This window comes from Falco cherrug, chromosome 5 (genome assembly GCF_023634085.1).
Source record: "Falco cherrug isolate bFalChe1 chromosome 5, bFalChe1.pri, whole genome shotgun sequence".
Classification (NCBI taxonomy): domain Eukaryota; kingdom Metazoa; phylum Chordata; class Aves; order Falconiformes; family Falconidae; genus Falco; species Falco cherrug.
The window spans coordinates 41,205,391-41,233,344 of NC_073701.1; the positions used below are offsets into that span (position 1 = coordinate 41,205,391).

Genomic DNA, 27,954 nt, shown 5'->3' on the forward strand with positions numbered 1-27,954 from the left:
CCTCTTGGCCTGACAGCAGGAGGCGAGGTAAGGCTTCAGCTCGCACCACCCCCGCTGTCCCTAATAACACCCCGCGGCCCCAGCGCGAATGCGGACGCAAGTGCGAGACGTGCCCGCTGGGGCACGGCCCCTCCTGGCGCTGCCCGAACCCCTCCAGGAAGAGCCACCGCACAAACGGGCTGGGGAAAAGGTCTCTGGCTGTGACATATGCCAAGTACGGGTTTTGTCAGGAAAAGTGAAATATTCCGAGGCAATTTGTAATACACTGGATTAATTTTGATTGCCCAGGGTAGCAACAAAAAGAAGACTGTTTCTAACCATAGGCTGGGGGCTGGCTTTATTTGCCAATATCAATATTTACGTGGAAAACTTAAAATATGTTGTTTTTCCAAGAGCTGAAGTTTTAAAAGGGGAGGAGAAGGAGGAGGCCCGTGGATGAAATATTAGCAGCATATCGGTTAACCACTAAATCCTTTTTTGTATTCATCTAGCTGTTTCTGGTAAGAAGGGCAGAGAGTCTGAAGACTCGAGGATAGATGCTCCTTAATGCAGGCTAGCGTTTCAAAAGATACAGGCAGCTCTCAGCAAAGGACAAAATAAGGCTGAGACTGTACAGAGCCGGGCGCTGAAAGACCGGAATAAAATTGCTCTGTGGCTTTCAGCATCGCTGAATTACACATTTTTAATCAGATCTAGCACACATCGCATGGGGGGGGGGGGGGGGGGCGGGAAAAGCAACGGTTCTTTCAAACGAGCTAGCCTTGAAAACCAGCAGTCCCTGTCAAAGCAGCTCAATGCATCCGTTTGTTAGTGCCTCCAACCTGAACAGGGATCTATTTCTTAGCCCCTGTCCCTCTGTCTCACACCTTCCTTTAGCTTCGTGCTTAGAAACCAGAATGTCGACCTATATTTCATGCCTTAGAAGAAATCAATTCATCTGAGATGACAAGGCAGCCCCCCACACACTCTCCAGGCCCCTCGATACATTCAGAGCCGCGGGGTCGCTCCGGTAATGTAGCCCGTATATTTTCGGAATCGTCCCAATATTAATCAAACTGCCAGCAGGCGGGCAGACGGAGTACCTGGCAAAGGAGGGTTTTTCTGCTGCTCTGCTCGTTTGCAGAGGTGCGCTAATGCTCGGTGCTCTGCAGTCAGCGCTCTGCAGCGGTTCGCGATGGGAGAGCGGGATGAGCTCGTCGGCCAAAAAACAAAACCAAAACTAAACAAAACAAAACAGCTTTATTTAATTAGACTTCTACATTTAAAACTCTTAATCAGCTCCGTTGGGGGAGCGCCTCTTCCTTGGAAATAAATTCCGGGGAGCGGGGGGAGAAGCAAATGTTCACCCATAACATACTGCGTAACCTACTAGTAAGCTTTTTAACGTTTGGATTTTTCTCCTAAGGCGTCTGTTTCTTGGTATGAAGAATGGTGTTTGTATTTTGCCTTGCGTGTATCTCTATAATCTGCTGTAAAGCAGGGCGGAGCGGGCGGGGGGAGGACTCAGCTTCCCTAGAGCAGATGCAGCCGCTGGGGCACAAACCCGGCTGGGCTAATCCAGGCAGCAGGTTTGCCCCCCTCCCTCCCCCGAAGGCGGGTGGGACAGGCGCCTCCGGCTGAGGGAGAGAAAGGCTGTGCCTGTCTTCCCTATGATCCGGAGTGGAAAGCGCGATCCTACTCTGATTTGAAGTGCAGAGGGAAGAGAGAGGGAAAAAAAAAAAAAAAAAAGCGGATGCGAGAAGCGTCTTTAGGAACAGATCTCTTCTTCCTGGTAATGTTAAACTGCACGGGGCTTTGAGTCCCACGGCCCGACTTTCAAATCCTTTCTAAACTTGATAAAGGGCTACAATAGCAGCCCGATAACACAGAGATTAAATTCTTGTAGGATTTGTTTTTATAGCACATATGTAAGTAGGATTCATTATAATTTGGACTAGATCAAAATAAGAGATTAATACTTTTATAGAGCATCTTTGCTGAGATTTCCTATGGGGCTAAGATTAAATCCACACACTAAATATTATCTCATTCCGTTTTGTGTTGAAAGAAACGTTAGACGGTTTGAGAAGAGTCATTACGTGCTGCAAGAAGGAAAGTGTCGAGGTTTGTCTAGCTCTGACAGCCATCCCGCTTTCCCAACGGGAAAAGAGGGACGGGGCAACTTTCCCGTTCACCGCAGTTTCTTCATTTTATCTGCGCAGGTGCCACGCAGGAAACTTCCCGAACAGCTGAGGTGCTGTCAAAGCGCCAAACTGCAGGCACCGTGAAATGACTGCTGTCGTTACGTGTTGGCTGGTGTGTGGGCAAAACCTGTGAGCGTCTGAACCTCGAGTGTGGCTGGGATATGCCCCGGCCTCGGGCCCAGCGTAACGAGGAACGACACATCGTCTTCCCTGTGCGAGATGAGCAGGACTCTCCGGTTCCGTCCCCTGCCCCCGCAGAACTAACTGAAGTACCGAGGGGAAGCGTAGTCGGTTGGCTCCTGCTATTCCACTTACATCCGAAAATACAGATCCCAAGGTTTTTGATAAAGTCACTCCAATCATTCCAATGTCAGTTAGACACTTCCCTTCCAAGCGGAAGGGTACCCACCCACACCCCAGCCGATGTTTGTTTGATTTCTGGGGTGAACACAAACTGCCTTTTAAGAAGAAAGTTCGTTAAACTGGGCTTGGATCGGGACCTTTTCGCAGCCTGGCTGCGCAGATCCGAAACGCAATCGTTACTTTTAGGCTTTAGGATAGTGATGCTTAACATACTTGGGGGGGGGGGGGGGGAAGGACGGACACCCAAAAAAAGTCTAACAGCCCCCAAATCTCGGCTTCTTTCAGTGTTCATTGAGATGTATTGCACGAGGATTTTTTTGCTGGCAGTAAGAATACTTCACATGATTCTTCTCACAAACAGGATGTCTGGAAAATCCTAACTCAGCCGAGCTACATTTTGAATCTGTAATTTGCAATTCGCCACATTCCGCTGGGAGGGAGATGTGGAGCAAGTCGCGCAATGTCTTTCTACACCTTCTTTCGCCTCCGCAGGTCAGGGCGGTCGTTCCCAGGGCCAGCCGATGGAAACGGGGGTGATGGTCTCTCGGAGGGTCTCTCTGTAGCCGAACTGCTGAACCGACCTAGCGCCATGAAAGCTCTGGGTCCGAACGTGGAATGAGCAACTAGGTAAAGCCTCACCAAAGAAAACAAGGCTTGTGGAAATACTGAACCATTTGAGCACCTGTTTTTCGAGATAGTTCTCTTCGCATTTCATGGACCCTCCTTTCCCCCGCGGATGTTGGGGTATTCGATCCCATTCAAGGAAGCGCATCTCCCCCCTTCCGCCCCTGCCGCCAGCCCCCGGCCGCCCCTCGCTGCTGGAGCTGTTCCCCCCGCCGGAACACCCAGCTCTCACCTGCGTAGCTTCCCCTTCCATTTTCCCGGGTAACTGGAGTGTGTGTAAGTGGAAGGAAGCGAACAGTACCCCCAAAATTCGTTAAGCCCAGTCCCAGGTACTGCTGTTTTCTTCCCATTCAGTCCCTAAATAAATTTCCTGTTACAACTTTTCTGGAGGAACGAGAAGTGTTGGTGAAAAATAAATTAAATAATAGAAGTATCTTCTCTGTGTCCTGACATCCACAGTTAAAACCCGGTATTAGAAATGGGGAGGATGGGACCGGGGGGGTGGGGATTCCTGGGCATGTGGAAGGGAGACCCTCGCCCGCAGTGATGCCGTTCTCACTATACACAAACGCAAGAATGCGAGGAGGGCTGTTGAGGAGACCCCTCAAACATGCAGCAGCAATGTTTCGGCTGGGAACCGCGGCCCAGAGCAGCCGCGGCAGCATCAGCTGGGAACCCGCTCTGTCCCGCACCGCGCGTCCCGCACCGGGCTCGCCCATCTCTGCTCCTAAACCCGTTCACTCTCCGGCAGCGAGACGCTTGCGATTTATGCGGGATCCTCATTCCTGCGCTCGGGTCTCTCTAAGTTCTGGTTCTGGAAGGGAAGGAATGCGAAAGCGGAGGGGGAAGGCAGCCCTCCTTCCCCGCAGGAGCCCCGCCGTGCCGAGGCGGGGAAGACTCCCGCGGTGTGCGCGCCCGCCGTGTCTCCGGGGGCAGGCTTCCCCCGAGGAGCTCCTAGGCACGGCAAGGGCGAGCTCCCTCACACCACCTCTGGCCACGAAACGTCTCTCCATCACACGTAACACCCTTTCACAGAAGGTTTAGGAGATAGTCCATCTCTGGAAACACAGCGGCACATCTGCACACAGCTCTTAATAACCGGGGCTGCCTGGCGGAGGGAGTCAGTCCCTGAAGAAAGATGCTTTTCAAAGCTGTCTCACCTCAGCACAGGATTTTTATTTTATTTTATTTTATTTTATTTTATTTTATTTTATTTTTTGCTTTGCCGCCTTCTCTCCCGGGATCTGTCCAACCCCTTTTAAATGGTTTTAGCCCGCTGAAGTCAGCTTTCTGTTTTCAGGCTTTTAAAGAGAACGAACGCCATACGTGGCGCCAATTCTCCCCTAGGTTACATCTCCCCTTCCCTTTGAAGTCAGCTGGGTTGCGCAGAGGTAAATGAGAGCAGAATTTGGCCCCTGGAGCTAACAATGATGTGGAACTACTCTGATTTTTATTTTTTTTTTCCTCCGGGGTGGAGGAGGAACGGGTTTTGAAATCCGGTTATAATTCGTGTCGCTCTCTACCTTCAATACTCCGGCGCTGCGAGCGCGTGCATAACTCATGGCGCTGCCCTCGCCGGGGAGCGCTGCGCAGAGACGGGGCGCAACGCGCGCGCAGCCCCGCGGGGTGAAGATGCTGAGGGAGGGGCCCTGTTCTCCGCAGCGGAGCGGGGGGGCGGGGGGCACAGAGGACGCGCAACCCGCCCCGAGCCCGGTGCCCAGCCGGGCCGGCGCTGCCCCCGCCCTGCGGGTGAGCCACGGCCGCCGGGGTGGCCGGGGCGGCCGCGGGGGTGGGCGAGGAGCGGCGGCGCTGCCGGGGCGCGGGGCTGTTCGCCGCCGCCCGGCAGGGAGCGAGCGCCGTCGCCGGCTCGTCGCCGCCAGCGGGACACGCGTGTCCCCACGGGCGGGCACCCGCGCTTCCTCAGCCGCTCTCGAAAAAGCCCTGCTGCTGCTGGGAGCTCTTGGCTTTTTTACGGGCACATGAGATGCTCCTCGTCCCCGGCTCCCCTGGAGTTTAATAGCTGCCTTTAAAGAGGGACATTTATTGGGGCAAAAGTGGATCGCAGGCTGCAACGACGTTGCATGTGTCTTTCATTTAAAAGACACCGAGACCTCCTTTTTTTCTTCTCATTTTTGTCCGTCCCCCAAGGCATTTAGAGCTTTTAAGGCACCGCTATACACAAGCTGCCGAAACGCCAGCACACGGAGATGCGGGCGGCAGGGGCGGGGGGCAGGGACGGGACCTGTTTCCCCGAGGCTGGAGCAGGCGTTGCTCCAAAAGGTGCAAGGAGGAACCGTACCGCTTCTTCAAATAAATCCAGGGACGGTAATTACCCCTGGCTCGGCTCCGGGGCCCAGCGCTGCCCCTCGCCCGGGGGAGGCAGCGGGCTGGCCCCCGTCGCACCTGGCCGCGCACCGCGGGCACCGCTCGCCCTGCGCGCGCCTTCCCCCGGGAGCTTTCGGGAACGGCTGCCCCTTCTCCCTCTCCCCAGGCGGGCAAAGCAGCACCCGCGCCCACGAAAACACCCCGACCAGCGCCGAGCCCCCGAGCGCCACCTCTGCGCTCTCCCCCGGCGGGGCTGAGCACCCCTGCGGCGGCAGCGGGGGCGGGGGCGGCCTTCCCGCAGCCGCAGGCAGGTAGCGCTGGGCAGCGGGCGGGGTGCGGGGGCGGCGGGCCGGCTCTGCGGGGCGGCGGGGAAGGGCAGGCTCGGCTGTGCTTGTCTCGGGTGATGCTCGCAGGTACTCGACTGTACCTGAAACAATCATCCCTCACTTGGCTACCCGTTTCTTCGGGGAAACATCGAATCGGAGACCAGCTGGGGAAGGAGAGGAGCTGCTCGCCGGGAGATAACGCGGGACTCGAGCTGGCCTTCTCGTTCCCTTTGGCTGGGCTCACAGGTCTGTCGAATGCTCAGTGGTCCCGGCCGGTCATTCCCGCACCTATACTTCAACCGCTCGTTAAAGCTTATCTCCCCCCGCCCCCGCCCCGGGGGACATGGGGGAAGGGGCCACTGAAACTATTTCTAAAACAGCCTTAATGGAACAGACAAGCTCGGGCCCACGATGCCGAAATACTCATCCGAAGTGATTGCAGACGCGGTTTTCCTTTACTCCAACAGGCGCTCCTTTTACCGGGAAGCAGGGAGCAGCTCTTTTCCATAAAGTGGGCCTTTTCTAAATAGTTCCCTATCTCTCTCTTGCCTGTGTTGTAAATCCTGTCTGTGTGCTAAAGGACCAAGGAATTCAACACTTCAAAGCTCACACTTTGGGTGAAAACCACGCGCCTTTTCAATATCCATAGGAATGCATGTATACATGGCTCATTTCTTTTTCTTTTATTACCTAAGACTCTGTTTTAATACTTTCATTTAGAAGTTGTATTTTTTTTTCCAAGTCGGTAGTGATAATATTTCAGGAGATTTAAAATAAAAGCCGTTTTAACCACTTTGCACAAACACAGAGAGAGACACGCACACAGGGGCAGATTGGAGGTCTGTCTGACAGTGGCCAAATTCTCTTCTAGGCCAGTTTCTGATGGGATAGATTTCTAGTTTGAAGTTCCTCTATTCTTTGTTCCCTCTGCACAAACAACGGCCTATAATATTTCTTTCTCTCTTTAGGACCGAACTTCCTCTCTAGGACCAAACTTCTGAGCTTTTTCATAAAGAAGGAACACCGGTTCTTAATTTTACAGCTTCAGAGAACAGGACTGCAGCTACCGAGGTATCAGTCAAATTGATTAAAGAAGATCCTTTACTTGAGGGTATGTGCCCCTGAAATTACCTTGCTCTAAGCCTCTCGGGGAGCTGGGGAAGAGGGAGGGAAGTGAGGGATTACTCTTTTTCCAGGATCCCTGGAGAAATGTGAATAGGTTGCAGAGGGGAAATGTCCTTTTCATGTGTCCTTCCTCCCTCCCTCCCTCCCTCCCTCCCTCCCTCCCTCCCTCCCTCCGTCTCCTCACCCTCTTCGCAGGATTGTGTGTGTCTGTTTGTCTGAAACAGATCTGTCTGTTGAAAATGGGCCTGGAACTCCCTCCTGTGTTGGGATTAGGTCTTGGGGGACCTGGGGTGGAGTTACATGGCTTGCCTATTTTCATATTCATTAGAAATGGGAGGTTGCATAAGGAGCCCCGCTGAGCTTCAAGATATAAGAGCAACTTCGGGTTCCCCCTTTCAAGACGAGACAAATCAAAGGCTCAGAGGCAAAACAGCTCCCTGAGCGCCGAAAGTCTTTCCCTCCCTCCTTCCTTCCCTCCCATCCACTCACCCACTCTCCCTCCCTCTCCTGCTCACAGTCCAGCCTCTGTCTAGGGAAGAGGCTCTCAAGCAGCCTTAGATGATTATGGATTTTCTGAGCGAGAAGTTTGCCCTGAAGAGCCAGCCGAGCAAGAACAGTGACTTTTACATGGGAGCAGGAGGCACTTTGGAGCACGTTATGGAAACTTTGGACAACGAGTCCTTTTATAGCAAAACGTCAAGCAGCAAATGTGTGCAGGCCTTCAACCCTCTGCAAAGGGCTGAGCATCATGTGAGGCTGGAGAGGACATCACCCTGCCAGGACAACAACGGTGAGTTGCCATCCCGAGGTTATTCTGGCTGCCACGCTTTGCCCCTCCTGCAGATGAACGGGGAGGTCAGGGCTTCTCCTGCCCGCCGAGACCCAGGGCTGCACCGTGCCGGCGTGCCGGGGGCTGTCAGGTAGCAGTAAATCATTACAACAATAATGATAATGACTACGGTAATAACAGTAGCAATAGCAACAACAGTAACAATCGTACCACCCGGAACTGGGAGCAGGCGATCTCCCGCTTCGAAGCGCTCTGCTCCTTCCAGCGCTGCCCTCCGGCTGCCGCCCTCCCTGCCGGCCCGGCCCGGCTCCCGCGGCCTGTCCCCGCCGGCGCGGGGCGCGGGCAGCGCAGCGCGGAGCACGCAGCCACGGACCGCCCGGCCCCGCAGCCGCCCGCCCGGGGCACCCCCAGGCCGGCGGCGGGGAACCGGGCGGGGTGGGCCGCGGCGGCCCCGCGCTGCCGGAGCGGCGGCGGCCGGCGGGGCCCGGCGGCTGCGGGAGGGCTCGGCCCCGGCAGCCCGGTGCGGCTCCGCGCGGCGCCGGGGCCGCCGTGCGACGTCCCCCGCGGCCGCCCCGCCAAGGGCACGGGGAAGCAGCGGCGGGCGCCGGCGGCTGCGGCGCCCCGGGCACGGCCAGGCACCGGCACCGGGGGGAGCCTGCTGCTTCCTAGCGGCGCCCTGTGAGGCCGGCGGGGCCGCTTTCGGCTCGTTACCCGATAACGCGCAGCGGCCGCTCTTCACGCCGACCGAAACGACTTCGGTAACTCGGCCACCAGCGTCCGGGAGTGTTTTTTCCCAGATGATCGGCACGGAGAAAGTGGAACGTTTCACTTTTGAAACGTTCAAGGTAGCCCCCGTTTTTCCAGCAGGATATAAACCATGTATAGAAAAAATAATTAAAAAATATTTTCCTGGCAGAATCGGAAAATGTGGTTAACACCAGCTACGGTAAGGAGACTAACAACATCTCACAGGTTTTGACTTCACAGAGGCATTGAAATATTAGTTTTTCAGAACGTACGAAACGGTTTGCGAGAAATAATGACAGATTTCTGCAAGTGCAACTTAAAAAAATAAACCAACCAAACAAAAACCAACCAACCAAACAACCCTACAGAAAATTGGTTTATACATTGAAGTTTTTCTTTAATGTGTACCTTGGGGGCTTTGGGGCATTTCCTATCTACATGTGTGCTGGTAGCAAGTGTCTAAAAATTGTGTTTGGTTAAAATGAGCTCGGACTGAAAGGAAAGAAATTACTCGGAATGTAAGAAAATCCCAAAGCAAGCTTCTTATCATGTGTTACATGCCATCTTTGTCGATTTTAAATTCAACAGAGTTCTAAACTTTTTTCGCCTGTGTCAGAGAAAAAAAGAAAACCAAAATCTTTTCGAATCTTGTAACATATCGCATGACATTTTCAGTGATGTGAGACGTGTAGAAATCGAAAAGAGTAGGAAATATTTCCATTTCTGATTAAGAAGCTACGGAGGAATATTTCTTCTCTCTCCTACTCAGATTTTACCTAAAGACAAATAGTTCCTGCAATCCTTATACAAAGTATATGAAACGATCTCTTTTAATAAGTTAACATTTTGCAGAAAGTCTCTGTATTTTCTAAGCATAACAAACTTAATTGGAAACAATTCCACTTTACAAATCCAAAAGAAGGTATATGGAATCTATTGAGTTTGTAAAGCAAAGTTAATTTTCGGTTTCAATCGCTTCTTGATTTGTCAGTTTACAGCTATTTAGTTTACTTCACAGTTATTTTTTACTCTCATAGAAATAGTTTTTCTACATCTGCTTCCAAGTTTAAAGGCACATTTGTCAATAGCTTTATGCCACTTATCTTCTATGAAAATCTGTTTGGGCTAAGGTTCCTTATCTGTGCAACAATACTTGAAGCTGATTTCACGGGCTATTAACCAGTTTAGTGGCAGAGTAAAAGTATTCAAGTACTTTCACGCAGTCTCCTTATACTGAAAGATTTTAGATGATATTTTCAGATACAATTCTCAGTTAAAATTCTGTGTGATTTAGTACTTTTACCCTGTGTGTTGTTAATGCTACAGATTCCTCTTCCACCATCTCTTATAGAAACATGCAGCCGCATAGGACCTGGTTCCCTGTGAAACTGTTTGATATGAACTTTTGAATCTAAAGCCCCCCCTCTCTAACTAGTTATTTCCCTCCCCCACCTTGTGTACAGTGAACTATGGGATTACTAAAGTGGAAGGACAGCCTCTTCACACAGAGCTGAGCAGGCCCATGGACAATTGCAACAACCTCAGGATGTCTCCGGTGAAAGGGATACAGGAGAAAGGGGAACTGGATGAGCTCGGTGATAAGTGTGACAGCAATGTCTCCAGCAGTAAGAAGAGGAGACACAGAACAACTTTCACCAGTTTGCAGCTGGAGGAACTGGAGAAAGTATTCCAGAAAACTCACTACCCCGATGTCTATGTCAGAGAACAGCTAGCTCTCAGAACAGAGCTCACTGAGGCCAGAGTCCAGGTAGGAACCAAACTTCAGCATTTCCATGACAAGTTGTGCATTGTAGGAACTAGTAAACGACACTCTTGGGGTTTGTACAAAAGCCTGTAAAGCTGAAGTAAATAGCTCATTTTGCTTTATTTCTTTATGGATATGAGCTGTTATGCTGCAGTACTGAAATAACTTCTTATTTTAAAAAATAGCTTGTGTTGCTGTTCTAGAAACTTGTTTAAATGATGAGAAAATAACATCAGTAGTAAAGCAGTCTTGATCTCTGGTAGTCCTTTTTACTGTCAGCATTCCAGGCGGTGAATAAATTGTGTGTTACATGTAAAGATCCCGCTAAAGAGAAGAGTTGCATGTAGTTCAGACAGATGATGATGCAGAATTAGGACGCAGAGGATTCTGTGTGTGTTATGGCATGAACAGTACAATCTAAAAAGTAATCAAATTCCTTATTTCTATCTAAGGAGCATGCAGTGAAACTGCACATACATAAAAGTGGATAAATATGTATGTGTCTGTGTAAAACAAGGATGTAATCCTTTCATCACTGTTGAATGGAATAACTTAAAAAATCAAAAAATTGGGAAGTACATTTGTTGTCTTTTAAACTTGCACAGCGGATGGATAATGTTATGCTAATTTTTGGAACAAAGCATGCTGTTCACCACTTTGTGCAGTATTTGGGTATCTTAACTGCCTATGAAGCCGATTCATGCGGTATGTGCTTGTACAGTAACCTCAACAACATTTATGGCTTTGGATGTGTAATGGTGAGAAAAGAAGCTGAATATCCAGGAAGTGCAGCCCTTAACCCGTTTAGAGATCTTTTCTTAGAAAAGGCTGTGAGCTGCATTTTGGAGTCTATCCTGTTTTTAGAAATATTCCCCATTCTGGTAATAATCATAATTTCAATTTAGAGGATAGGAAGTCCTGTCGATTCTTATAGACTGCGATTAATTTTTTTAATTTAGTCACTTGAATATGATAACAACTTCACAACTTGTAATTAAACACATACTCACACATGCATATAGAGAAATAGACATCAGTGCACATGCACACAACTGAAATTAATCCAGGATCACTTTCAGAAATGAACTTAGCTGATTAATTTTGTAAAGAACTGTTCTTTTCATGTCTATTCAACTGTAATGTTGAAATGCATAATGTTGAAATACTATTCTTACAATTGCATAAATCTGGAATAATGAGACCTAGTCCAAGAATAAATTAATTGTCAGAAGAGGGAGGGGAGAATTTGTCTAAAATGGGTCAACTGAATTTTTGTCACCTTTTTTCCCTAAGTTTTAGAAGCTTCATATTGTAAAAGTATTAAAAATTAGAGTAAACTATGACTCTGTATGACTGCACCAAACTTCCATAGAACATCTATTTCTATTTTATTTAAACCTGTTCTCCCCTTTCTTAAAAGATTATTGATCTTTGCATTTCTCGTATGCTAAATATGAAAGGAAACTGTGATCATTTCTATAGAGTAGCAACAGTATTCCATCACAAGATTAAGCAATTTAAAAGGCCTTACATCATTAGAGGCAAGCATCTGGCAATTCAAGGATAACAAGCAGCAGATTTTTATATTGCTTTGTGGAGGCAAATGGTTACTTTATCTCTGCCAAGAGTCAGTTTCTAGTAAAGTGATGTAAACAGAAACATTTTGGGGGATTGTCAAAGGAAAAAAATGTGCACTTTTTCCCTTTAGTTTCTATAAATTCAAGCAAATTGTTTGATTTAGTTTAGCAGAGTGATCAGCTGGATACCTTACCCACATTTCCCTTCACCGCCATTTCATCAACATCCAATTTAATATTTGTCCTGCATACACGCAGAGAGCGCCAACCTGAATCTAATTTATCTAAGTTGTTCTCTTTCCTGCTGCATGTCAGTGAAGTAATTGGCACCCTTTTTAAGGAGATTGTCAAGGTCTTTTTTCAATGAAAAAGCCTCAAGATTAAATTCCCTTAGTGTGTTCTTAATGCCTCCTGTGGAGACAGAATTTTTTTTTCTTTTCTTTTTGCTGAGCCTCAGGCATCATAAATAACACAAATTTACCAACAAGGTCCCTAACAATATATACTCAGCATATATTGCATAGGCCTTGCTTTGATTGCTGAGTACACTTTAAAAGATTGCACATACTAAACTTGCAACAAGTCCTTCAGAATTAAACAGCATATGCTTAAGCAGCATCAAAGGACAGTTGAGCTCTCCAAAGATCAAGGCAAAAACAGAATTATAAACCAGTGTTATTTTAAGTATCCTACCATCAGGGATAAGAATATACCCCTCAAAATGGGATTCGCAGGCAGTGTCTATATATATATATATATTAAAAAAATTGTTTATTGTCTGTATCTATCCAAATAGATTCACCGTCTATTTAGCAGGAAGACTAGCCAATGGTATTGTTTCCATAAAAAAAAAAGTAATGGTTCTGTTAGTAGTGTGACTTATTTAAAAAAAGTTGGAATGAGTTTGCTCATAGTTGAACAATAAAGGCTTAGTTGGATAATATTACTTTTATAAAGGAACAATTACTTTTTTAGCAATCCATTTAATGCATAAGGATAAGCCTTAGCCAGTCCAAACTTAACTGTTTGAAAGAAAAAAATAAATCTGAAAACCACAGGAGAGTGACAGGTATCAGACACAGCAAGAAATGTGCATATAATAGGTTTTGAGATAATGTCTGATACTCAAGACATTACAGAACAGTGCAAAGGTTATTTAAGCATAAAGAAAATAGCTTTTAGTTGTCAAGGACACATTGTTTCAGGTCTAAATTATTTCATAGTCTAAATGTAAAGTGTCATTCTTTAGTTTTAGATTTTCAAAAAGAGTTATCACCTAACAGATGTGAAAAAAATGTCACAATAGTTTAAAAGTGATCTCATAATTCTTTTTTATCTTCCTGCCCTGTTAGCCTTCCTTATAGAAACCTTTTCTGCATTGCAGACTACTGTCCTGGTGCCAGCTCTCCCTGCCTTTTCATTACTGAATTTGGTAAAGATTATATATACCTCTGGGAGGCAGATCATAGATAGTCATATCAAATCAGTGGGCATGTGAAATTAAGAGAAAGTTTCTTTACAATTTGACTTGCTGCTTCTTATTGATTTTCCTCTACAGAACTGAACTCTGTCAGAATTAGCACTTCCTGACAGACTGATCTTTCCTCTGCGTTTTTTTTTTTTTAGATGCTAGAAAGAAAATAATATAAACTTTTAAAATATCCAGAAAAAACTTAAGCAAGTCTGACACTGAGAAGATTGAAACTGCTAGAAGTTCATCCTCAGACAGAAAATTTCCCTTTCTTAGATAAACAGAAATTTCCAAAGCTACTGTCCAAAACCTCTTGGCTTTTTCCTAAAACTCTTTGCACAGTATGTAATTGAGTTTACCTTGGTGATTGTTTCCACATATACTATAGGTTTGGTTCCAAAATCGAAGAGCAAAATGGAGGAAAAGAGAACGCTATGGTCAGATCCAGCAAGCTAAGAGCCATTTTGCTGCCACCTATGACATATCTGTTCTTCCAAGGACTGACAGCTACCCTCAGGTATGGTAAAGACCAGTAGTACTTTGGTTCTACATTTACCTTCTCTTCCATCCTTGGGCACATATGTGCACAGAAGATGCATGAAGATGTCCCTGTGTTAGGTTTCAGTGTTCTTTAGCCATGTCAACAGAACCTACCACCATGAACAACAGTTTTGACATCTAATATGAATAATTAACTCTTAAAATACAAGTTTTTTTAAAACAATTATAGGAGCTGCAGAGTTTTGCATAAGTTATGTACTGAGAATGGCTGGCAATGTGGTTGTGCAGCTAAATCTTCTCTGCACGTAAAATTTTGCAGGGATTTGAATCACTTAACAACTCTGGTCTTGTATGCTTTAGTAAGATGAGGCATAAACTCTCTGATCTCCAGACAACTTCCTTTTAAACAGGCACCATTTCTTTACGGACCTCAACAGACCATTGAACACAAGTAGTCTCCTCCTAGCATGAAACCTTACTACGGCAACGTACAATCAGAATTTAATGGATATATCTGGGAGAGGGAGGCAGAGAGACAGAAAAGCTCTCTCAGACAGTAGTTGATTGTTTTCATGTGGTTGTTCCCCCCCACCCCCTGTAAGGTATACTGTGTAATAAGATCATAATCTTCTGTCCCTGTTCTCCAGTCCCTTGGTTTACTGCCTTGTTTCATTCTCTGCTATTGTTTTTCTTCTTGCTTGTTTTAGTACATTGAATACTTTTATTCTGAAACCATTGTTTTTCATGTCTTTAGCTTCCCAGCCCTTTTACCACATAATTAAAAAAAAAAAAAAAGTACTATACAAAGCACAAATCTTGTATGGGTCCCTGTGGCAGAATCCTTCCACTGCTGTTGTCCTGGTGCTCTTCTAGTTCATTAGGTAGCAGAGTTTCTGCTAACCTTAAGAATAGGCTCATTCTATGAGAGCTTGCTTTGGTCATGTTCTACATTGACTGAATGTGATTAGTTTTGAACCAGAGGCCTTGGGCCCGTGTGTTATCTACCCAGCTTAAAGTGCTTTACCTCTGAAAAAGTTGCATGTTACTAGATTTGATGCCTGGGACAGAGCTGGTTTGTGTTCCAGCAGCACAGAATATGGGTACAACAATTTCAGATTTGGTGGCACTTCTGCCTGTTTTTATTTTATAATGTAATTGTGCATTAGCTCAAATTACATCAGAAACCACTGCATGACACGCTCTGTATTTAAGTTTAAGTAGGAGGAGACCTATGTAGGTGGAGCTGTGCAAAAAGACCTTAAGCACTCCTAGGCAGATTCACAAAGACAGATGCACAATCACTCACAGATCTTACTCAAGGTATTCAAGTATCTTTTGATACCTGACTTATCTATAGCATCACAACAGATGACAAAAGGAATAGTACTTAAGCTTTGGGCCTGACTCAGTTCTTTAGAATAAATTTTGTGTCTCCAAGTTAATTTTGTAATTTTAGTAGGACTTCATCTAGAAATTTACCCAACTGACAGAAGTTTCATGAGCATAAGATAATGGAATAATATAAACAATTGGTAAACACTTGAAATGGTTGTCCTAAAATTCAAGTTCTAAAAAAGAAACAATTTTTAATTATATGAGAGTATCATCATAAAAACCTAAACCAAATGAAATATCTCTTCTGTACTTTCAGATTGTTAAAAAGATGAGTGAATTAATTGGATTTCTATTTATAAATTTGTTACAAAACATGTTTTGTAGGCTGATGACAGAACTAAATTTCAGGCTGGCAAAACTTTCTACCATTAATTTATAAGTTCTTAAAAACGAGACATTGAAACAGAAATGTTGGTACCATAATCTTAAATAAAGCATCACTAATGTTTATAGAAATATAAAATATATACTCATTCATAAACATAAATGTGTAGTACTCACCTACAATCACTGACTAACACACTGCAGGTAAACAGGCACAAACATGTAATTGAGTCTGGTCACTTGCATGTGAGAGTTGTGTTGTACTGCACTGTACTGTACTTCATGAACAGGAACAAGGAGCTAAATGAAGGCGTGAGTCCACTTCACATTGGCTGTTTCAGCTGAGTGCTTGCATGCATAGTTTGGCTACATGATAAAAACAAGGCATCTTACTCCTCAGTGAAGAAGGTGGCTCCTTTGCTGTATACTGGGCTATGAACAGGTATCCAGGCGATTATCACAGAAGAGTCAATGCAAGTTCACATTCTTGCTAACCTGGTGGTAATTCTTCGTAGTTTCACATTCTTAAATCCTCACCTTCAGTAAAACCATGTCTGTATCACATAAATAACATTTCCAATGAGAATGTTTGAGAGAATGAAAATCTATATTAAACAACCACTAACATCACTACATTCAAATCTTTTGAACTAGCCTCACTTAAAGAAAATAAATCTACAGTACTTGACTTGCTATAAACCTATTAATGTATCCCACATTTCAGGTAGAAAGTTATTTAAAATTGTTATCTGCATATTTGGTTTTAGTGTTATAGATTGATTTCCCAAACAATTCCATTATTTCAGTGTAGTTAATGCAAGAAAAGAAATAAAATATTTTCCCTTCCTTTCCCCTTCTCTTCCCCTTCCCTGCCCCCATGTACAAGCACTCTTATTGAGACCCTGAAATCAGTAAATATTGGACAAGCTTTGCCATACTTTTGAGTAAATAATTTTTCTTGAGGATTGTGGAACACAGATCACTAGAGCTTATTTATGAAGCCTTTATAAACATAGGGGAAAACAGACTCTGTTGCTGGCAAAAAATATAGGATGAATGTTGAAAAAGGATCAAATCAAGCTGAGGTATTTACTGTTGTGTGGCAGAAGGAACGGGAACAAATGTGAATTTCTGGTGTGCATTATATGATTTTGCATTCTAAAGATTTCTGTTTTGAATCCTACCATGGATATGTTATGTTCACAAAATGGACATCCCACTTGCATTCCAGCAGAAACATCAGTCCCTTTTGCAGTCAACAGAGGGTGTGGAGACCTGTGCTTACTCTCTTTACCAATTATCTTCATCAAGTACAAATTAAGAACATGCTGCTGCTATGTACCGTACAACTATGCAACCTGAAATGTTTTCTTGTGAGGAAACGATCTTTTAATCTTATTTCAGATAGAAGATTGGCTCTGAATCAGAGAATGTTTGAGGTTGGAAGACGCCTCTGCAGGTGGCCTGGTCCAACCCACATTTCTATAATCAAGTCTAATTTTGCTATTAAATTACACATCTTTATCTTCAAAATAGTAATACACAATTTAGTTTTTTTCCTAGATCATAATTGTTTGCTTTGCTAATTCAGTATTACTTCAATTATTTTTACAGTATGTTGGCTTCAGGTGCTACTTAATGTGCAAAGTAGTGGCTCAGCTGGCTGCCAAGAAGTTCAGTGTGTCCTAAACTGTCCAAATTCTGCACACATACATCTTCTATTAATTACACTGGCAACACCTAGATTGCAGAGAAGGATAATCATCTGTTATTCATGTGTTGTTTTTTTTTTTTATTTGGCTTCAGCATTAAACATACCACAGCATTGTTAAGTTTTCACTCAGATGAAATATCTAACTTTTGAAAACACTATGCTAAAAATCAGTTTTTTTCTAGGAAAGTGCTATATATGGTACTTCTCATTCATTTTAGTAAAAGGTTTAAATTGCATTAGTTTCAGTATTTAAGCTTCAAGTTTCTCTTGCAGATGCAACACATTGTAGTCTGAGTCATCTTAAGTGCACTCAGAAAACAATTCACTGGGTAAAACTTTTATCCCAGACACTTTGAGCCTCATTAACTAGCAATATTGTGCTGATGGTATGAAAGCTGAGAGGGGCATCTTAACATCAGTGGGGAAATGAATGCACATTCACTTCATGGAGATGTTTATTTCAACTCATTCTAGTAAATGCCACTAAACAAGCAGTAGTTGATTTGATCACCTAAATATAGTGCCTAGTGTTAATAAAGATGTCATGGGATATCTGAGACATTGTTACAGTGCTGATGAACAGGACTTATGAGAAGGATACATCCTTCAGGGGGAGGCAGCTGGTGATTGGATAAACATTAGACATTTGTGCTCAGTCAAATGACAAATACTTAGTCAAAGGGACGGTTCCCTTCAAAGTTGGTGAAAATCTAGTAGATTATTTTTTTCTTCCTAAAGTATAAGGTGTAAAATAGGTAAGATGATCTTTAAAAATGTAATTTTTCTCCAATGCCTGGTTCAGCTGCAGACATTTACAGTCATCTTACATAAATCTATACATTGTGTGGTAGGAAAGGAACAATAAACTGATTAGTTAGCCTTGCTCTTCTCTTACTTTATTGGTCTTTACCTGACTATTGCTGTCCCATGCCTAGTGAGAAGGCTAATGTTATAAAGGGTACTTGACCTTCTCAGGTTTAATGTTTAAGTATGAGAAGTAGCAAGGGAACAAAATACCTGAGACAAAATTTCATTTGCATCCCCTCCTTATTCAGACACACGAGAGTGAAATTTGATCAAAAGCCTACACTGTTATCACACAGACCTAGCTTTCCCTGAATGAGTTAAATTTATAAAGATGTTATGTTTATAAATGTAAGTGCATCAGTATGTAAATAAACATGAAATTGTATCCTTGAAAAGCAGGTATAAGGGGCAACACTCTTCCCCTGGGTAGACTCTTTCCACACTTTGCATCTTTTCTTCTTGTTTCCTCTTTGAGTCTGGTTCATTTGTTGCCATTGTTCTTCTAAGTTCTTTTGGAAGGGTTTATATTGTCACACCATTATGCTTTCCCTCTGGCTATCACATGTAAAAGGTATTGTTTGCTTCTTTTATTTACTTGAAAATGCAGGCAATAGTTGGATAGGACTGAATTTAATCTTTTTTATTTTTGGTGGAAAAAAACCAGCCTAGTGCAGGTGGGAATCCCAAGAAGAAAAAAGCATTTCAATGGTACGGGAACTGGAGTGATACAGAAGGTATAGAAAGAAGGGAGAGTGTTGAAATGTCAAAAATAGAAGGAAGAGGCTGAAGTTTACATTCCATCCACCAGACTGATAAAACAAATAAGTTGAACAGCATGGCATCACATGATATGTTTTGGCAATCAAAGAGTGTAGAAATGGTATCAGTATACATGTGTTATGTACTAAGTCCTTGGATCATCATTACAGTTCTGCTCTAGCCTTAGTACATATGGGTAATTCTCATTAGCAATAATCAAAGTTACATGCTCCAATTAAATCTTTCATATGGCATATATTAGACACCACATGTTATATGACTTAAAAATTCTTTTAACTGTAATAGACATATAAATGACAGTTAATCACAATAGTTCATTAAGGCCATGGGTACACTGATTAAGTAGGAGTAGATGTGGTAGACATATCTGAGCTAGCTTCAAAGAAGTTTTATTATATACTCATGCTGTCTAGCTGTGACAGCATGGATCTCAGGCTGGGCCACCACCTGGATGGTACATTGCTCGCTGCATATGTGCTGACTGCTGCACTGCTGTGGCTGATCTTCCAACAAGAGTAACACTTCTAATCTTTTTGGGTGGTGTCTGTTCCACACAAAATAGTTTGTGCACTGTGCTTTAATTTTTTTCTTAGTTCTAAATCATCACTGTATGTGGTCCTTCTTGCAGTCTCAAAATTCGGTTTCTCGCTTTGTTATATTTTTTTTGTGAAACATGTATTTCTTTAAGTGTGTAAGTAGCTTTAACTGGGGTTTAATTGTAAGGTAAATCTGTTTTTTTCTGAGATAGAAACACTTTTTTAATAATATTTTTCAAAGTATGGCATTCTGTCTTTAACTGTATCATAAATGTGAAATATAATTAATTTGTATTGTAACTGGCCTTGAGATTGCAGTATGGAGAAGTTACAGTTTATCTAGAAAACATCCCATACAAGAATGAAAGCTTGATGACTTTTTGAATCCTGCATTATTTTGCACTTTAGCAAACTTGTTAAGCATGGAATCAAATGAACAGGTTGTCATTTTGTTCACCATGTGTAAGGCCCAAATGTGGACTAAATGCATCTATCATTATTTTAGAACTGTAGCATTAAGCCTCTCACTACCAAGGGCCAACCTGCATTTTATGGACATATCTGAAAATGGCGTGCTGCATCTCTCTCATATGTGCCTGAATCCAATACAGTACAGATGATCTTCTCATGTTCATTAGGTACAGTGGCTCCAATAAAATGATCACAAATAATACCAAGAAATATTCTGTCTAAAGGAAAAAATACAATGAGAGTGGTAAAGCCTTGGAACAAGTTGCCCACAGAAGTTATTGAATCTCTGTAACTGGAGCTACTCAAAACTTGTCTGGATAGGGCTTCAGTATCCTGATCTAAATTCTAAGCTGTCAGCAAGGGTTTGGAATAATAATCCTAGAGGTCCTTGTCAGTTTAAATTATTCTGAGAATCTACAAATCTGCAAACTCAGGAAGTACAGGCAAATCTCTGCCCATAGTTTGGATGTCCTGAAGCGGTCCCCAGAAAAAAAATACTGTAGCAAGTGACAGACCAAATTAATTGTGCTGATGGACTAGAAGTAGCCTGCAGGTCATAAGTTGTAAACTAGCAGTTCTGAGCAGTTAAACAGCGATTTCATTTAGTCTGCCTAAAGTAGCTCCTTGTTCAAGCACAGGTTTCATGTTTTCTGGCAGTGCAAGGATTGTTGCTTCACATAAAGAGAGGAGCGACAAAAATTTAACAAATCAGTCCCTGACTTTTCTACAATTAGGTAAATTCTTAACTCTTCAGTTAGTGCCACTGTTTTCTCCCTTGCAATGCCCAGGAACAGCCTGAAAACAGTCAATGTGTAGTTCCGTATTACTTACTAGAGTAATTATAATAATGTACAATATAACATAACATACATTATGCAATATAATAACAATAATAATTTATTACTTCATATCTAGACATCTTAAAAGAGATTAACATTTCCTATGTGAAGCACTAAACCGCATGTCCACTCAAACAAAAGCTGTGTGTGCTCATATGTGTGTCTGTTGGGAACAGACACCAGTCTGGATAGGTAGGTGGCTCAAATAGCGTGAGTCAAGACATTTGGTGATGGGAGAACCAAAGATGGGTAAGTGATAGTAAAACTCTCAGAAAATTTGGAGATTTGACTTTATGTTATTTCTCCACGTGCTGTGTAAGAAGACTGAAGCTCCAGGAGCTTGAAATTTTAGCAGAAAAAAAGCAGTAACATCAGATGGGATGACCAATTACCTCAGCTAATTTTCCTCTGCCGTGTCAAGCAGAAGGTCATATACTTAGGAAATGATATCATAACCATGTTAACAACCATAACTTTCCAGTTATGTTCTTGTCACAGCTATGAAATTCTATTTCTTTTTTTTCCACTGGGAAGGGTGTGTATGTGTGTGTATAAAACATACAGTAGGTAAATATATTGAAGGGCTCTGGTAATTTCATGGTAACCACAAGAGCAAAGCTCAAGTTGTTTGTGATGTTAACAGAAACCAGAGATGTGCTGTATGTATAGCCTCATTCACAGTCTCTGAATTGCCTTTTATATAGTTCATGGATCACACAAGAGTTTAAGAGGAAAAATATTTTTTTAAAATTCATGTACATAATGTCCCTTTTCCTTCCAACATACCAGAAGAGGGTCTGATAATTTTGACTTATTGTAAAACATTACTGTATTTATTTTTAATACAGGAATACCTTCTGCACCTAAATTTCACTACAAGATATTTATGTTGTAAATCCTTGCTAAAACCTGAAAATGTAATGTCAAAAGTGAAGTGACCTGACCAACTAAAATGAATAGAAAGTTGATATGACTGAAACATTCTTTCAAAACACATAACTGTCTCATGAGAAAAGATGTAAAGTTTTCCTAGCAACTTGTGACACTTTTCAAGTTAAGTTTTCTAATTTGGATTCCTTTCTCTAAGGAAGAAACCTAGGGCATCCCTTTGAAAGTTTTAGGAATTAATAACTTGTTCATATATTTCTTTAACAAGACATTAGTATGTTTTAGGATTTGCAGCTGTAGTCTGTTCTCATTTACACCTGTGCAATCTCACTGAAATTAAATTGAAAGAGATTTGTCTAGGATAAAAATATCAGGAAAATTGGTCATACGAAACTTAGTTTGCTGCAAACCAAACTACTAGAAATATGGGGGAAAAAGGTGATTTTGTGATGCCTCCAGACCACATAGGTTATTGGGCACTTCCAAATTGAGCTTCCGAACCTCTTGAAGTCTTCCCATCATGATTATATTAAAGGTAAATTCATACACGTTCCTATTTAAACAGATTTTTTGGGAAAATTCTTCTCATAATTATACCTGTGCAGCCTGGTCAACTGCAGCATTTGGCATAGTGTTTCTTAGAAAGAAATCTTATTAAGTCAGGTAGATGAGACTGTCACATGTGTGTTAGCTTTGCAGATGATGAGCTCCTTCAGAATTAGCTTCTGTATTAGATGCTTCACAGATGAACTAGTGTCTCCCTGGGTAAATTCATCCTGTTGTGAAGGTTTTAAGGCTGACTATTTGGCCTGGAAATAACATAAAAAAAGAATGAGGTTCTCTGTGCATGTGTTTGAAATGTCTCCAACTCCCCCCCAGATTCTTTTTTAGCTGTATCAGCTCACTGTTTCAATTCAGTAAAGAGTTGTACCAGCAAAACAAACTGAAATGGAACAGCCCAGAAATAGGAATGGGTGACTTGCTTTGTAGGAAGAAAGAAAAACCACTCCCAACAGTTGCTTAGTCTTGACAATGCTGCTGCAAGAAGCATATATGTAGCCACAAAATGATACATTTCATGTGCAAGTTAAAAAGTACAGTTAAAAGTTTCTAATGTTCCTGAACAAAAAACCCAAAAGACAACAATTTTTCTACAGATAACTGGGTTTCTGATTTTCACAGTTCATGACTAAGAATGTGTGCAGCTTGGGCTTTCAGGCAAAGTGGAGATATTCTCTGGATTTTATAGGCTTTCAGTGACTACATTCTTTACTACTTTCCTCTGTACTCTAATTATTCTATGTGGCTCCAAACACATTAAGTCTGAGGAGGCAGTAAGCTTTTTGAGTCTTAGCAGATGACCTCCCAGTTGCTGCACACTTAACTACCACACTTTGCAGCTCTTTCAGGGTCCCTTGCTTCCTTCTTGTCGTAATCTGTAAATCTGTACTAGGATTGGAGAAACCTTCCAGGCAACAGGACACAAAAGAATCCCTGAATTTTGAGCCATTAGAGATGTACTGCTCTCTTTGGGAATATTCTGTGTGGTTGAATGCAACAAACTTTTGTAAGCAAGACAGTGGTTCATACATGTCCAGATAAGACATGTCTTTTAATCTCCAGGTAAACCACCTGTTCTCTGAAGAGCAAAAAAGTTTGATTATAAGTCAAAACTGGCTCAGGTGGGTTAATTAAGGAGTAATAAGGCAGCTGAGGGTCATGACAAGCTGTAGAGCAGGGGTCCTCAAACTATGGCCCGCAGGCTGGATACGGCCCCCCAGGGTCCTCAATCCAGCCCCCCGTATTTACAGACACCCCCCCCCCCGGGGTTGGGGGGGGAAACCAAGCAGCCGCAGATGACTGCCTGCCACTGCATCCGCGTGTCGGCCCCCTGTTTAAAAAGTTTGAGGACCCCTGCTGTAGAGGGTCTCCTGTGGGCTGTTGTTTGAAAGTCTTCTAAAAACTGTTGAACGGAGGAGGGAAGGATGGGAACTAGAAAGTTCTGAAACTCTCAGTTGAGCCTCTTTCCTCCTGTAGATCTCAGGAGGCCCACACAAAGGAGGAAAAATTCTCAATATCCTTCCCAAGCACCTTATTCACTCCATTACCTCTCAGCAGATCACCTGCAGGAGCAGATGACTGAGGTGTGGCCAACCAGCTGTGTGTGTGTGCGCGTGTGGAAAGGCAAGCTGCATTTATGTGAGTGGGTGTGGAAGTGTACGTGTGCCTGTATGTATGCACGTCTGTGCGAACTAGGAGTTGGGCAGACTAAGAGTTTGGGGAGATGTGTTGTTACCATGGCTTTTCCCCAGCCTTCTGCAGGAAATGAAAACGGAGTATTTTCTCGTTCTTTTTTGTTGCTGCAGTTGCCAAGGAGCCCATATTAGTTTGCAAGCTCCTGATGACCCCTGCTAATACAACTGTTCAAAATACTAACTTTTAAAATAAGACACTATCTCATCCTTGCTATCTGCACTAGATCTCAGCTAGATAAGTTCAGTGAACCATAATTTATCTCTAGCTTGCTGGTGGTTTGGTGGGTATGTGTTGTTGGAAAGTAATAGGGCAATGGGAAAAAAACAGCTCAGCAGTAGAAATATGTTTTCATTCTCTGTGTATGTGTGTGTCTTTCATAATTCATTACTTCCCCTGACCTTACTTTGGCAGAAAAAAATCACTCAGCTAAAGTGATAACCTACATATCTGAAAGCCAAAATTCCTTTGTCTATGGGTTTGGAACGTGAAGACAAAATTAAGTTTGAAGTGGAAATTCACTTTACAGTGCTAACTGAAGAGTAATTGCAATTACTTCAATGTACAGCAGAGAACAAAGACATGTGGGCTCAATCCCAGTGCATCAGAGAAATGATACACTGAACAGACAACAGATTTTTAGGATGAAGACAATTTTAGTGAGGTAAAACATAAAAGTATATAGTTACTGGCTGAGAAGTTGTGTACTATGAATGAGGGCTAAAAATGTCTTGTGTCATGATATTTGTACATTTAAAAAAATCAGTACTCAGGAAAGAGATATAAGTAAAAGTGGAGAAGAAATACAGAGCTGTACATTTTATAATGGTGACTACAAGTGAGAAATGACTGTTAGAGTATGTCAGAAATTACATCCATGTAGTACCGACAGAGACATATGGAGTGGAGAGTTTAAAAAGACAGGACAGCTGCTGAGTGTGAAGTTTGATTCAAGCACAGTGAATAGAGGAGGAATGAAAGAATGCACAGTTTGAGACAATGACGGAAGCTGACTTGTGCTAGGCCTTGCTAATTCTTACTATCTGTTCATCTAGCAACAGATAAGTGAAAAATACCTATCCATAAGTAGCATCTATGCATAGAAAATAGTAGAAGGCCTGAGGCTCAGAATGAAGCTTTAAGTGATTGCTAAGTAAAGAAGGCATTATACATCAAAGCTTGAATACGTGGTTCCTCCAGATCTTCAGCAGACATTGCTGGTAACCACAAAGTTTGTGTCCTAGTCTGTCATGCAGCGTTTTCCAGGGATGCACAGCGTAGCCAGTTAAGGCTGAGAGAGCTGAAACAGAAATGCCCTCAAGTATAATTTTGTATAAAACCATCATGAAAATGATTTTTATCTTTAAACCATCTTTGAAACAACTTTAGGAAAAACTCTTGAATTTTTATCAACCGTGCCTGTATTTTATGGATTAATTTGTTTTAAAGTAATTACGCAAGGATTCTCAGTATTTAATTTTGCAAATCTTTGTTGGGCTTTGTTGCTTGAGAAATCCTGGTTTGTTTTGTTCACCCTTTTATACTGTTTCCTACCGCTGCACTAAGGAAGAATTCTGATGAGGAGAAGCTTTGATGGTGAAATCAACTATGATATTGTCCTCTTTTGACATGTTTTCTTTGAAGTCAGTTGTTTGCTTCCACTAATTTTACTGACTAGCTGGGCTGATGGCATCCTGAGGTTCAATAGTTAAACGCTAAGGATAGAGCCACAGAACAAATGGATGACAGAGCAAGGAATATGATTCGGTAGCCCTTGCTCTTACGTGAATGATCCAATATTTTGACTCATGTAATGTCTTCATGGTATTATCTAATATGATTGCGGAGAACTAGTTAAGTACTTGTTGCTTGTTTTAGAGGAGAACTAATGATGGATGTGTTAAGCAAACCAAGCATTGCAGAAAACAAAAGAAGAACTTTCTAAATTTGATCTTATTCATTTTATATGTTCCAGATTCAGAACAATCTGTGGGCAGGGAACGCGGCTAGTGGTTCTGTGGTTACCTCCTGCATGCTGCCACGAGATACGTCCTCCTGTATGACACCTTATTCCCATTCACCCCGGACAGATTCTGGCTACACAGGCTTTTCAAACCACCAGAATCAGTTCAGCCACGTGCCCCTCAATAATTTTTTCACTGACTCTTTACTTTCTGGGGCAACCAATGGACATGCTTTTGAAACCAAGCCGGAGTTTGAAAGGAGGTCCTCCAGCATTGCAGTTCTACGGATGAAAGCCAAAGAGCATGCTGCCAATATTTCCTGGGCCATGTAATACAGCCATACCCTTTCTTAATTTCCTTGTTTGTTTTTTTTTTTTTAAATAGCAAACTGAAAACGTTTTTATTTCTCATATTTAAAGGACACAACAATAAGCTGCTGTGCGTGGAATGCTAGAAATCACAATATACACAATATCTGCTTAAACAAATGCAATATAATATTTAACAATAAAACAAGAATAAACCAAATAGATTTACCATGCATCAAGCTCAACAAGCCCTCTTTGTCTTGGATTTTATATATAAATGTGTTTTGTTGTACCAGTTGATGAAATATGATTATAGAATCTGCAAGAAAGAATAAAACTATTAAGCAAGTATGTCTACTTCATTGGTTTTTAGCAGTCCTTTAATTAATGTTTTACAATTGAATACTTCATAAGGGAACAACTCTGTGAAGGAAAATAAATTTATTATACTAAAACCATGAAGTAAATCTCTAAGCACACCATGCAGAGAAGCAAATATATGATCGCTTATGTTGTAGGTGGAACTTGTAGACCTAACTCTCTCAGCACTGTGCTGCTGTTCTGAGCCAGTTCTGCTGTTTTGCTAAATGCATGTTGACCTTGTTGGAGTTATATCAATGCACAACTAATGTAATGAGAATAGAAGGTACTCCTTTATTTTATGCGCCTGAGTGTATTCCTATTTAAAGATGAGATTTTTTTCCAAACATACCACTAAAAGGAGGGTCACAGTGTATAACAGAGTTTTCGAAGAAGATGTGCACAGATTATGGAAGTCAACTAGTGTTTAAATAAAATCTTCAAGGTTGCAGATAGAGTATCTTGAAACTGAGGTGACTAGAAGAGAGCATGGAATAGTACTGAGACACTTTCTACAGAACCCAGATTTAGAAAAAACCCACAACAGCAGTGTTACTTCTAAACTAGTCAGTTTTAGTTTTTTTTCAAATTGAAAAGAGGAAACTTCTACAAGGCTTGCCAGTTTCAGTCTGTAACTGATCTCAAGATGTTCTAAGAGCACATTTAGTTTAGTTTTAGTTACAGTTTGTTGATACTTTGCTTATTTGTTTTGGGTTAGGGGTTTTTTTTTTTTTTTTCAGTCTAAGACTGGTTTGCTCCCTTTAAAGTCAATAGGAAAAATCTTCGACTGCAGTGGCAGCAGGATTTGGCTCTCAGCTCCCAGTCTATCACAAAGGAATTAAAATGTCAGCAGACTTTCTGACATTTCTGGTGGAAAAAAAAATAGAGGAGAAGAAAAATACTTTACATCTGGAGAATTGCTATCTGCTTTGATTTACTTCTCCTCCCTTTCCCCTGTCACATTCCAAGCTCCTTCAGATGAGTGAAATGTCAGCCTCTTTGAAAGCAACAGTCTCTCAGGTTCATAAAGGCAAAGTAAATTAATTGAAATAAAGAAGGACTTGCATGGCTGTGATTAGAACAGGATACGACTCTCTGGGCACCTCCTGCTCTTTCTTGCTTTTCTCTTTGGCCATTAGTTAGGAATGGAGGGCGGGTGGGGGGAGAAGGGAAGATCAGGGAAGCACATTTCATCACAGCAACTGCAGAACTATCAGTACTTGCAGAAACTCACAGGAACCCCCACATTGTCTCTGCTCCCACTCATGAGGCTAAACTTGAAAACAAGGGTAGGAGATGGGTCCATTCTGTAATCTTCCAGTGGAATAAGCAAACTTAACTTTGAAACCATTAAGATCATCTGAAAATGGGAATTTTACAGCAGATTCTTACACAAATGATTGAAAGGAAGGTTGTGCTACCTGCCACTAGTAATAAACTCAGAGTTTAACACATACGTATACTCCAATTTGTGGTTTCCTAGTTTTATTCTCCTTCCAAAAATTAACTTCGACTTTG

At 42.6% G+C, this 27,954-nt stretch overlaps 1 protein-coding gene across 1 annotated transcript; it reads left to right on the forward strand.

Moving 5' to 3' along the window:
- Positions 1-7,504: 7,504 nt before the first annotated feature.
- ALX1 (ALX homeobox 1) lies at positions 7,505-26,100 on the forward strand. The gene is made up of 4 exons (XM_005446210.2): positions 7,505-7,736; positions 9,947-10,251; positions 13,685-13,813; positions 25,780-26,100. Exons 1-4 carry the CDS (start codon positions 7,505-7,507, stop codon positions 26,098-26,100), a joined length of 987 nt encoding a protein of 328 aa, XP_005446267.1.
- The last annotated feature ends 1,854 nt before the right edge of the window (positions 26,101-27,954 follow it).